The sequence below is a fragment of the Camelus ferus genome, chromosome 7, assembly GCF_009834535.1.
Source record: "Camelus ferus isolate YT-003-E chromosome 7, BCGSAC_Cfer_1.0, whole genome shotgun sequence".
Taxonomy (NCBI): Eukaryota; Metazoa; Chordata; class Mammalia; order Artiodactyla; family Camelidae; genus Camelus; species Camelus ferus.
Genome location: NC_045702.1, coordinates 54,602,686 through 54,616,337, shown reverse-complemented (window position 1 = coordinate 54,616,337; position 13,652 = coordinate 54,602,686). Strand labels below are relative to the sequence as shown.

At 39.0% G+C, this 13,652-nt stretch overlaps 1 protein-coding gene across 1 annotated transcript in view; it reads left to right on the top strand.

Moving 5' to 3' along the window:
• Positions 1-13,652, top strand: part of SCIN (scinderin) — a 66,589-nt gene that overhangs the window by 9,276 nt on the left and 43,661 nt on the right. The window contains exon 3 of the mRNA XM_006194096.2: positions 1,775-1,936. Coding sequence (XP_006194158.1) covers positions 1,775-1,936 — 162 coding nt within the window. The remainder of the gene's footprint in view (positions 1-1,774; positions 1,937-13,652) is intronic.

Here is a 13,652-nt window from a genome sequence, read left to right as displayed (position 1 = left end):
TCAGCCGTGATTATAAATAGGGACGGGCAGGCATCTGTCAGCCAGTAAAAGTGTATTTATGGTGCCCTTGATTGGAGAATCTACCACCTGGTTTTCATTCTGTAGGATAGATGGAAAGAGGCAGGGAGTTTCTAGGGTTAATTTAAACAGTATTCACAGAGGAACGACTTACTGTCTGATAGGGACATATATGAAACAAAGTTTTTCTTTTGTGCATTTTGGCATTAAATATTACAGACAAATTAATTTTTAAAATACTATTAAATGCTCATACTACATGGTACTCTGATACTTCACTATATGAAATTAGCCTAAATGTTTTATATATATATAATAAAAAATATGTATTATGTATTATATATATAGCTCCTCAGTCTAAGTCAACTCTATGCTTTATAACTTTTTCTTCAGACCACGGTGTTCTTAGGCTGTTTTCTTAATCAGATCACAGTGTACTTCTTATTTAAAAAAAAAATTGAAATGGCCAAGAACAGTAGTATATAGATGGAAAATTTGTATTTATTTTTATTGTATAATGCTGAGTTTGTGCAGTCAGAAATATGGCAACCTGTGTAAAATTATGAACTGGGAAATTATTATATATTTCTAAAAACTTGTGGTTATAATTGTCCTCAAGTCAGCATTTAGCCTATACCAATAAAACCTTTTTACTCATGAGGGCCTTTTCTTGGAGAAGGGAGGCGATCTAAACTCAGTGGAAATGTAAAGAATGTGTTAATGATTGCTACATGGGCAGCCTGACTTCTTTCTTTGCATTTATTGTATATGTTTCTGTAACTTGAGAGCTGGGTTATTTTACAGGTTTCGTATGCTGCTAACTTGCTTAGAGTTTCGTATGCTGCTAACTTGCTTATTGCGGGAGACCTTTGATCAATAAATAAGAGATCTATTTACACCACATCTTTATTATGCACATTACCTAGTGATTAATTGTGAAAGTAAACCCAAGATTATCTACCATTTAATTAGCGGGGAAAAAAGGTAAAAGCCTATTTCAAATAATGCAAGAAGTTAAATATACTTGATACAGTCAATTTTTTTTCTTCAGCATTTCTGAGTTCAGTGTGATTGTACTTTATTTGGGGATATGCAACCAAATTTAGAGTATAAATATTTAGGCCTGGCATATTTTGTAAACTCCTTTTACTTACATACATACAGACAGACAGACAGAAAGACAGAAAGACAGACAGACAGACAGACAGGTGAGTTTTTAATGTAAAAACCACACCATGATTAGGAGCAGCCCATACCATATGCAGGCTCTCAGCTCCTTCTCGGTCCTAAGGCTGTTGAGGGTGTGAGTTTCGGCTGCCCGGTTCTGAGCCCTCCTTGGCTGTGCTTGTGACTCCCCTGTAACCCCCTGTCACCCTCTTGTCTGAAGTCCTTGTCTGCCTTCTCCCTCAGTGGTCGAGAATCATTAGTTCCCAAAGGACAGGAGCTACAACTCTTTTTTGTTTATGTCGCACGTTTTACACACTGAAGTCTCTCAATACATTTTTGCAATCTTAAACTGAATAGTTAAAATAGACAGGACAAAGAGCCTAAAACAACACAGGACAAATCGGGAACCTGTTGATTTGCCGGGAACTTCTCTTCTGCATGTTTCATTTCCCACATGCACTTAGGTAGCTATTTTATCTCGGCCCAGCAGGCCGTTTTGGCAACAGCACCTGTGGTTTTAGAAGCTTCTGTGTCTAGTCTGAAGCCTCATCCATTTTGTTTCGTTTTCTGTCCTCCTCCCACTCATCAGGCTGGAGGTGTGGCGTCGGGACTGAATCACGTTCTCACTAACGACCTGACTGCGCAGAAGCTCCTGCATGTGAAGGGCCGGAGAGTGGTCAGGGCCACGGAAGTTCCCTTAAGCTGGGACAGTTTCAACAGGGGTGACTGCTTCATCATTGACCTTGGCTCTGTAAGTTTTATACACACATGGAGACCCCTAGAGGAAAGTAAACTGCCTTCAGTTCAAATCAGATGCACGCATCACGGAAGACAATCACTTTTCTACACGCTAGAAAGAGGTCACGTCTATGTATGTGAGAGGCAATCACACCGTATGAATAATTGGCAAGGAATTAAATGACACATAAAGTAGGACTTTGAAGTTTTTATTTTCTTTGATAGGTTTAGAATGGAATCATGATTTAGTTCTTCCTACTATAGAACAGAAATTGAATAATTTTTCATAATTTCCCCCTTCTCCCTGAACAGAGCTTCCTCCAATTATTTTTGTCCATAAAGTATGTGTGGGAAAACATTGCACAAGGGGGAAATTGATTCCCCCAGGAAGCAAAGATTCTGGAATTTTAAATGGACATAGGCTGAGTCTAAACAGCCTGCCTGAAGAATTTGGGGAAGATATTTGAACAAATATTAATTTTTTCCCTTTCATCCACACACACCATATTATTCCACACTTTTTAATTCTCACAGAATTATTAGAAGGAAAGGCACAAGTGCAAAGTAACGAGTCTCGTCTTAATGGTATGGGCAGCATCTGATTTATGTTTTCTCCCAAGAAAAGAGGCCTCTCTAATGTCAGGTATACTTATTATTCTTGTCATGACGAAGAAGTATTATTGCAAGGTCTTGTGCTAGACTCTAGCAGGTAGGATTTAAGTTGTGTCTTTAACACTTTGTAAGGATGTAAAAGCATGGAAATCCTGCATGCAAAGATAGAGAAGGCAAGGACTCACAGAGCACGATTATGATGTCCTTCTTCTCCGGCTTGTCATTCTCATCACACCACTTCCACCAGCATTCTAATTGCCACCCCTCACACTTCTGGGTCAGCAGTTGTTCAGGGACTTGACCTGACCTGTGTTACATCAGTCAGCATGAGGCTTGGGCTGCCTGGAGAACTTACTTAAGGTTGCACAGCTAGTAAGTGGTGAAGTCAGGATTACACCCTATGGATGTCACATTCCCACCTAAGCATTTTACTGCCTCCCTGCGGGCAGTATTTTGGGAAAGAGTGTCAGATGGAGGCCACGTTTATTCCTTATGTATAGAGAAGGGACACTGAGGGTTTGGAAAATGGAGCTCCACAATCAAGGTTCTGTTTGAACAATATTAATTTAGCAACAGCACAGAGATTAAATATGCTAAGGTTAGGAATGGTTTGGAAAATGACCCAAGCTAGAAACGTCACTGGTTTCTCTAAGTTAGGGTACACCTCTGGTTTTATTACTGCTGATGAATAATCTGACTGTCTTGGATGACACCAGCTTGTGTGCACAGTTGAGAGCATAACGTTAATGCCCCAAGTACAATTCCCAGTGTCACACTTAGACATCCCAAAATGGCAGTGGTCTTGCCCTGCGTCTTGCAATGAATTTCATGGAAATGTCCTTTTGAATTAGAAATACTAACCTGCTCCCCTAAACAGGCTTAAGTCCCTGACTTAGAGATCTAGGCAGAAAGCAGATGCTGTCCTATCCCTCCGTTTCCCTACAACCAGAACCATGACTTACCCAGATAGATAATCAAGTATATGAAGCCGCACGGTTGCAGAAGCAGTTACTGCAGTCTCTCAGAGCCTTGCACGGTAATTGTCTTTCTCAAACACTTACAGTATAGCCCTTTATGCCTGTGTAATTTATAAACTATCTTTACACACAATGTAGTACTTTTCATGGAAAAAGGAGACCTCAGTTTTCATCCAAGTTTAGTGTAACCTCAGGTTCTCATCTCTAAAAGTCAGGTATTTGATTAGATATTCTCTGGGGCCCCTAAACAAGAGAGACACTTCCCACTGCTAATGTGATTCATCACTGCCATTCCTGGAAAGTATTTCTTTTTGGAAAAACATCTATTAATGTGTAATGTAAATGCTCTACAAATGCAATTTAGTTGTCATGAACAATGCCCTGTTCAACTTTCCAACTATCTACCCTTTGATCTTGAGCAAGTCATTAACCTCTCAGAGCCTTTCGAGCCTTAACTGCCTTGGTTTTTTGTTTTGTTTTTATCTTAACTCTGGTTCTTGAGACACTACGGACCTCAGCTGGCTGTGATTCAGTCCCATCTGACACACAGTCACATCTGGAAACGGCAATGATCATCCAGTTCCACAGGAGGGAAAAAGCCTTAGGAGGTGTGAACAGGTCACTGGCGTCAGCGCAGGTTGAGTGGTGACCTGGGGTCGGACCGGGGTTTTTCTGTTTATTCCTGGTTCACATCCTTTTAACTCCAATAGGTGAACTTGGTAGCGTAGAAGATGGTATGGCTCTGTAACAGTGTCTTTCAGCAGTTTCAGAATCGATTATGTCTGATCTGGCTTACAGTCTACTGAAAGTGGTATTATTATTACTGTTGAAGTGATTTATTATTTTTTTGAGCAAGTACTGAGTTTCCACAACGGGCTAGACAGTTGAATGTGGTGGTAGATCGCTTGCAGTGCTAGTAGCATATGCTCTCTTCCCGCAGGTAATATCTACCCATAGGACTGTGACCCACAAATCCAGGCTCATACAATAGGGACAGAGCATCTATTATAAGGCTCAAGGACGTGAACCTGTTCAATAGTAAATTTTCTTTATTCTATGTCGTTAATTATCTTTAATGACTTTCAGGTTGTCTTTTGCTCATGTGCCCTGGTTAGGGATATTGGAATAGTATTGTTACAGAGACACTTGAAGCGGATGATCTTTCATATTGTTGAAATTTCCCACACCCTAAAGGGATAGCATGGCAGGACTTAAGCCCTGGATTCCTGAATACATTAGAGCAAATACCCATGTGACCTGTGTTTATGTTACTAACCTTTAACCAGTTGGTATGTCGCCAAAAGTTTCTAGATGGTGATAAGATCTTGCAGTTACCTTGGGAACTTTATTTTTGGGGTGTGTCACAGTAAAGAAGAATGGAGTCAAAATTTTCTTTACCATAGTATTTTAATAGCAGTTACTGAGTTAATTATTTCATGATCACTTTCTGCTTAGAGGGCACGAAGGGAAGCCAGTGTCACTTCTTCAAGTTTGTTTTATTACCCAGGTATGGAAAAGGTAGGTTAGACATCTACAGGTGTCACCCAGCTAAAGGCAGCTGACCAACACTAAGGTGACGGGTGTAGCCTAAATCCCGTATCTTGATTGTGTTTGAGAGAAGTGAGCTTTGTGGGGTAAACAGTCCCTTTGTGAAGATGATACACCAAATGGCTTAGAGACATTTGCTGTGATAGGATCTTAGACTACAGCAAATACTCCCTAGACGTGACAATGCAACTGCTTCAGTCTCAAGCACGGGGTTGTTAAATTACTCACTTACTCATTTTGAAAGTGAAGAAAATCATCAACATTCTTGAGGGTAATTTGCATAAATTGTCTTATATTTCATGTGTTTTCAGAAAATAATAAGGGACATTGCTAGATTTCAGCAATTTGGAATTTACTGGATCATTGGAACTAGGCTTTTGAGCTATATATTTTAATGTTGGTGAATTTATAAATCATTACTTTCCCATTATTTTTAAAGACATGAGGTATTTGTGAAATCAACTAATAAGATCACATTTAAATATATTGCCACAAAGCATCAGTAACTCCAGAATATGAATGATAATGAAAAAAAGCCCATATTCTCAGTTTGGGGTCTGGAGTTAACTCTTTTAGAAATATATGTCAGAGCCATCCACTGGTGGAGATTTAGATTTCACAGGGGTAGGAGTCTGTGGTGAGTGATTAATCGTGATGTTCTGCATGGTCTCTTTCCTCGCTAACTTGTTTGGTCAGTTTTACAGCATTGCTCTACTGCCTTGGCTATCTGTAATCTGTCATGTCCTCTCTCGTGGTCAGTCATGCTGCTTTGAAATGGCAGCCTACACTTCCTCATCGACCAGTTGGCCTTCAACCCACTTCTTTGGACTTTGACTCCCATCATTTCTTTCAAACTGTTCTTCCTATGAGCATCGTTGCCTTCTGCTAGATCAGTGGACACTTTGATCATTTTCCACTTGACCTCTGTGCTACAGTTGACTCTTGATTACTCCCTTCTCCTTCAGTCTCACTCCTTTTCTGGCTTCCTGTTTCTCCTCCCTTTCAAACCACTTTTTCTCATTCTTCTTCACTTGGTCTGCCCACCTCTCTAAGGATTCTACTTTTGATCGTTGTCTTTTCTTTATGGATTCCTCCTGCTTAAACTCGTCTTCACCCAAAGCTTCAACTGCTCACCCACTGGTAAGTCTCAGTGTTACAGTCTAGCTCAGAACTCTTGCCTGAGCTCTTAGTCAGTATTTCAGACTGCCTCCAAGGTAGTTCTGCTTGTGTGTGTATCATGAGAACCTCAGATTCAACAAGTCTCTACACAGAACTCATCAACTTCACCCTCTCTTTCCCAAAAGATTTCTCCTCTTACTGTCCTTTCCTTGTGAATAGAACCGTTGATCACTCAGGCCCTCAAACCCCACATCTGGGAGTCATCCTGACAGCTTGTCCCAAGTGCTGCCCATTCAGCTGGTCACTGTCCCCGTCTGTTCTACCTCCTAGTGTCTCCTGAATCCTTCCTGTCCTCTTCAACAGCACAATACTGTCTCAGGGCCCTGTGCCTCACACTTCCCTTCAAGACGCCACGCTTTTGCATTTTTGCACTTTTTTTTTTTAGCTGAGAGTACTCTCCTTTTCTGTGTCACCTTTCTCTGGCAAGCATACCATATCATCTCATCCTCAAATTCAACTCAGATGTGCCTTCTTTATAATGTGTTCCCCGACGCCCCTTCTCTCCTTGCCCTGTTCCATGTCTCACCCTGAAGAGCTGGGCAGGTCCTTCACTTTCCTATCATGGTGTGGAGACTTGTCTCTCAGCACTTTCCGCACTGCCTGTTCATCCACTTCTTGACCTCCCTCCCTCATTTTTTTTCCTAGTATTAGGCACAGAACTTAGACTCACTTGACAAAGTTTCAGCAAATGTATATCTGTCCGATATAAAGCATGCAGTCTCACGCAGTCATGTGTATAGAGATGCAATTTTTTTCACCTATAATTCAATCTGTTTATCAAATTTCTTCTATTTCCCCAGGAAAGTTAATAATAAAATAATCTTGCCTTATGAAGGTAGATTTTGTTTGTCATTAAAGCAAATCAAGCTTACACCATTCATCCCTTTTTCCATCCCAGGAGATGCATCTGTAGTATTATGGCGTGGGAGAGGGGACGGGTTTAAGAATGGAAGTGTGAGTCTGGTTTGCAGCATGCAGCCTCCTTCCTCTCTAACGTTCATTGAGGCGAAGTCACTTCATTCATTCTTGAGCTTTGGGCTTTGTCCTCTGTCCCATGACAGTTGCTGGAAAATATCCATAGCTTCACTTTGGTCTTCTGAGATGCCCATATGTCTGCACCCATGTTTCTGCTTCAAGACCCTCGCTGGTTCTGTTAACCTCTACTGCACCCCTCTCAGGAACTCTGCTCTGTTTTTCCCACATCACACTGGAGTTGTGGGGACACTGTACCCAGATGGTACCAGCACCCATTACTCCAACTGCCTAGTCACTGCCCAGAGTTGTTTGTGCTCCAATGCTCAGGATCATGGATGAATGTATGACAAATAGGTAGAAGTTTACCAAACTCTTCTCACAGACTCATTCAATCTGATCAAGTTTCCTAGTTCCCTGGTAATCACCTACTTTTTCTGGACCTAACTAGTCTTAACACTGTTTCACACTGTTGCCTACTCTGTGCTTCCTGCAATATACTCTGCCCCTAAGGTCGAGACTTTTGGTTGTTGAAATGCAAAACCAGCTTTCTAGACTGCATCCTCACTCCTCTCCCCAAAAGACGTAACTCTGGCAAAATCAAGGTTCTTTTAAATTAAAGCTATGTTGGCTTTCAGACTTGGTCTCTACTGTTACTTAAAAAGGCTTACTTTAAACTAAAAACTGAGCAAAATCTTCTGTGTTTTAGATAACTTATCCTTGCCCCAAAGTAATGCATTCCATTAGATTTATTGGAGAGAGCCTTCAGGCAACAAGAAAAGATAATGAGAAAGATAAGCCTAATTTTCAATCTCTAAAATTTACCTTAAAATGAAAGTGTGGGTGAATGGCATTTCATTTGTGCTTAGTGTGTGCTGGACGCATGGAGTATAAGGATGAAAACCAGATAGCCTTCGACCTCTAGGCACTGTGAAGCGGTGAGAACACAGACGCATACACCAGGCGGAGTTTGACAGGTAGAACGTGAGAGATGCTGGAATGGAACTGCACACACGTTGTAACCGGAGAACGGACGAGGGCACTAGGAAGACAACTCTCATTGTGTTCGGATTTATACTTGAATTCTCTATCATGGTTTCATATTAGAATCATTTAGAAGAGGTTTTAAAAATACTGGTGCCTTGATTTGACTCTTGAAGATTCTGATTTTAAGCTTTTGGGATGGAACTTTGAGGTAGATTGTTTTTAAACCCCACCCCCAGGCTGTTACATTGTACAGTGACTGTTGAGGACCATTTCAGGATGGGAAATGTCTAAAGGTGCTGGAAAATTTAGGGTCATATGTCTGAAGTACCAGTTAAGTCAGTAAAAAATAGTTGAGTCACCAGTTTATGTGGCTGGCAGAAATTATTTTTTGATAAAATGTGACTGTAAAACGTCCTTGCTTTGCCAAATACTTTGATTATATAGGGAGCACAATTTCATCTTCTCTTGCTACCAAAGGAGTGCTCCAGAAGCCATCACCTGGACCCAGTAAGTCATTGCCACAGCCAAGCTGGAACTGTCCGAGTCATTTCCCCCTTTCCTAGTCCTCCAGTATCCGTCCAAAGGCATTGTTTACCAACCCTGTAGGCTCTAACCTTCTAAATATCCCTCTGTCTTCTCTGCTTCTCCATCACCACTGCTCTGCCCTACCGCACATGCGATTCCTCCCTTTCTGTGCCAAGCCTTCAGTGACCTTCCACGCTCACTGTGTTCGTCTTCCATCCTTCAGTCAGAGATGTTTTTTAAAACACGTGTATGTGTCATTGAAGGATGTTGAGTTGGCTTGGCTTTAAACAACAATGAAATAGAATATAAATAAACATTTGTGTATCCAAAAGCTAAAAAAAAGAGTCATGTTTTAAAGTTAAAAAAAGTGGACTCCTGGAAGTATCACACAAGTCATCATTTTTTAAGCAGTGCTGAAAGAACCTCCACCCAAAGGGATCTCTGAATAAACTTCTATGTTTAGTTAACTAGATCTAAAACTAAACAGAGTAAAAATAAAGCCAACAGAAGCAAGGGAGGGGAGGAGGTCTGCCCCTCCTCCTTTTGTAAACTTAGGTGTATTTAGAATAAATAACTTAGAAAAGGACAGAAGAGGAGCAAGTCCACACTGAATTCTTTGTACATGTTATGTATGAGCCAGCATCACATGGCTGTTGGGGGCTTGCCTTTAAACTCAGCTTCTGAAATCTTGCTTCCCTTCGAGGGCATTGTTGACTGTTGTTTTTTCTGTTCTTATTTCCTGTCCCCAAATGAAGTTTGGCTGTACTTTGATGTTTTACTGGTTAACTCTGACCATGTAGTTTAAGGGAAATTTTAGAAATCTCTGGTTTGCCCAGTGTGGTTGTTTCTATAAATATCGCTTGCTTGCTTTTATTTCTTGTTACTAGTGGTCCAAACTAATTGCCAGTAATGGATTGTCTTTACTCCCTTATTTCTTCCTTTTCCAACTATCCAGAGTAATTTTGTTTTCCTTTAATAGTTTATATATTGAGTTAATTATAGTGTCACAGACTTCTACCAGAGGGTGTTCATGGGCATTATGCATATCGGCAAATTTTGGCCGAAATTTAAGTGGACGTTTTCTGAATTGAATGGGTGCTTCTGTGTTTACAGGGGGGTTTTATATATCCTTTCCCCAAAGAAATATAACATATAGTGTTGAGTTGTTAAATTCCTTAGGCTCTTGGATGGTAAAATAGTTGCTTCTGAAACCATGTTTTCTTTACAACTTTCAGTGTCTATTACACATAAACCAGATTTACAAAGCGTTTTTCATCTAAATCAAGTTAAAGTATTACAAGTAAAACAATAAAACCTTTTCTGTTGTAATTTAATACATATAAATCTATCAGCTTTTTCAGCTCTATGCAGAATTTCTTTATTTTAGCCCACTCCCTTTAAAAAACAGTAAAGTTGAATTACAGGAGAGTTTTTCAAGCATAGGGCCAACCGAGTACAAAGTTTCCTTGTGCACAGAGTGGTGAAGTAGTCTTAACCAACTACCTCTAAACAGAGCAAGTGTTGGGCTTGTACAGTTTATTAATAGTACTATACAAACTAATTTCATCCTGGTAGAGCACTGTTAAAATGAGATGTCTTAAAGACATCGTCTACATGTGATGGTATATAAATGGCTCAAATTAAATGAATTGCTCAAATTCTGTTTAAAATTTTAAAGCATGTTTTAATGTGCTGCTGCCATAATCAAACTGTTTGCATAAAAAGTTAATTAGCATTGAATGAAACAGGTTTTTAAATTAACTTTTAAACAGTTCTGGCTTTTAGTAATTTAAAATTAAAGTCCATATTTTATCATATTTCCTATCTGAGTGAAACACTGAAAATTCTAGTGCATAAGATACTATATATCACTTATAGAAATATTAGCATAAAATAAGGTGAAAGTAATGAGTAAGCATAACACAAAACATTCATTTTCATGCTCAGTAAGAAATTTTTTGTAACACTCTCTTTAGTGATTTAGTCATCTTTTAGTTAAAAGGAAAATTTCACTTTTAAAAGTTTTATTATTTTTATAAGTATTTACTGGGTATGTTTTTGCTACTTTACAGATTGAAATTGTGGTCTCTAAGCAATGGTGAGGAATATTTTCTACAATAAATTTATTTGTGAATTGATACTGCACATAAAAACTCCCAACCCAAAGTAATATCGTAGAAAATATTTTGGGACCCAAAGAATATTATAAAATTCTATGTTGAATAGTAATTATGTTCATAAAATTATCATTATCCATAATTCATTTTTAAACACCTTTTACCAGGCTTCCATAATGCTTTACAGGTGCTAATAAAATTTAGCGTGATTTTATATAATCTCTCTGAAGTAGGTGAGAGGTCGTTCATACAACTAAGGTAGGGAGACTCTAAACATCTGTCAGATGAAAATAAAAATACGGAGCAAGCCAGTAATAAAAGCTGCTGACAAGTCTGAGAAATCTAGAGAGCTAATTTTGGATCCACATCCTGTATTTCACTGTAGTGCAATATTGGCTTTCTCAGACCAACTAAGAAAAGAATTGTTTGCACAATATCATGGAATAAAGTAGAAAAGCAATCTAAGCTCAGAGCCTAAGTGTACTAGCAGAGGAGCAGGCTTGGCTGAAGTGGGTAATTAGAAGTTACAGCGTCCCTGTAACACCTGTCGTGTACAGTGTGCGCCCAGGGACCAGCAGGGGTTCTCAGATGGTTTAATGTTTAGAATCATCTGGGGAGCGTTCAATGAACACGGCTGCCCAGAACACACCCAAGAGTCCCTAAGGGTAGCCTCAGGTATCTGTATTTTTAAAAGTCACCCCCCTGCTCCCCCACCTGATTTTAATGCTCAGTGATTAGGCATTGGGTGATCATTGGGAACCAGTTGTTTTCACACTTTCTAACAGCTAACCTGGGCCTGGTCTTCAGACTTGCCTCCAAATGTGAGCCTTGTAGTCAGATGCCCAGCTGCAGAAAAGAGCTTAGAGAGGAAACCATAGCAACACATAATTCTCTCAAAGGCAGGAAAGAAACACCCCTTGACCACACTGAATAACTAAGTCCTTTTTATTTTATTTCTTATAAAGGCTTGAATTCTGAAAACTTGTATTTTGCTCTTAAAGAGGAATATGCAATAGGTCGGTCAGGAACAAGGGGATACGAGAGGTCAGAGAAACTGCCCCAGGCTTCTGTGCTTCAAAGTTGTGCCTCCAGGACCTGCCCACTGTCATGCAATCGATTAACTAGTTTTTGAATGAAGAAATGACTCTGGACTGAGAATGTCTTATAATCAGAGGAAAGAGCCGGACTCTCTGAATTTTGGGGTGCTCTTTTATTTTGCTGTTACTGATTTATTTCCCCTTTTAAAAAGTGCAAACACAAGGTCACATAGCCAGTAAGTGGCTGCCGGTCTGTCTCCTTCACACTTAACCACGATGTCCCCGCCTCTCCAGATGGACCAGATACAGATGTGTGGAAATGTTTTGAAAACCAAGTGTAGAGCTGGCAGTATTAGCGTTGTTGTCTGCATGTCAGTCTCTCCTTGTTAGTTTTCCCTCATTTGTCTTTCTGTTCCCAGCGCCTAGCTCATAATAGGCACCTAGTAAAAGTGAGTTACGTTTGGAAAAAAAAAAGAAAAAACACTGATTTAGATATAGTAAAAACTGAAGGCTTTCTTTCTGCAAATACGTGCACCTCCCCATGCATTAAAACTGTGTATCTTGAAAAATCTTTTAATGCAGAAAAGGCAGAAACAGAGCTTATATTTTTGTTTCTACTTAAAGGGGAACTATATTGTTCTGTGGCTTTCCTTTATTCTTTATGATATTTCTACGTCAGTATTTAAGCATCTTCCTCAATTTGTAACCACCGAAGAATCGTCTGCAGTGCACAAATAAGGACATATATGTGGCCATCTCCCTACTGATGGCCATTTGACTTTGTTTTGTTTGTTTCTTTTTGTCTTTGCCTCCCACACTTGAATAGTTCTATAAGATAAATTCCTAAAAATGGAACTTCCTCCTTCTAAAAGCACATATACTTTTTTTGATATGATGTCAAACTGCCCTCAGAAAAAGCCTGTGTCAGGACATATGACCCACATGGTGTGTGATGATGTGCACTCCCACATCCCCCCAGGCCTCCGTGCCAGGAACTTTCTTTCTTTCTTTTGTTAAACCACATTTACTGGAGACAATGATATTTTATTGTTATTTTACATTTGTAGCTGTGTATCTTCTGAACACTGTGCCTAAATCTAAACTATATAATCTAAATGGCAACTAATGCAATCTATTTAATTTAAAGCTTTATCAAACTGTTGTTCTGCTTCTATTTTTCTAAATTTCTGTTAAAGTATAACTTTGATATTTAGTAATTTTTTCTAAGTATTGTAGTTTATATAACTATTATCCTATTGTTGAACACTTAATGTCTTCCCACTGCCTCACTAACATAATCACACAGCAGTGACAAGCCCTATGCATGTGTTTTTTTCTTCTCTTTATGAATAATTTATTAAAATAAATTCCAGATAGTGATATTACTGGGTCAAAGGTTTAAGCTATTTTTATAGCTCTTGATAAGAATGGTTAAATTGCCTTACAAAAGAGATATATCATTTTTTTATGATCATTGAGAACATGTTACTATAACAGATTCTTGACTAACTTTCTGAAATATTGAACTTATTCTGAATTTAAATAATCTACATAAAGTTACTTTCATAAATTGTGCTTAGTGGATTATATACACAATAAATGGTGAGATGTGTCTTCATATTTTCCATGTTTAAAAAAATGCTTACGTTATAATGCTAACAGAAAGCCACAGGATACAGAATGAGATATAACTTAAATATGTAAAATTATGTATACCTCAGCAATAGATAGCTTTAATTTTATTTTTTATGCCTTTTTGTTTTTTTCCTAATTAG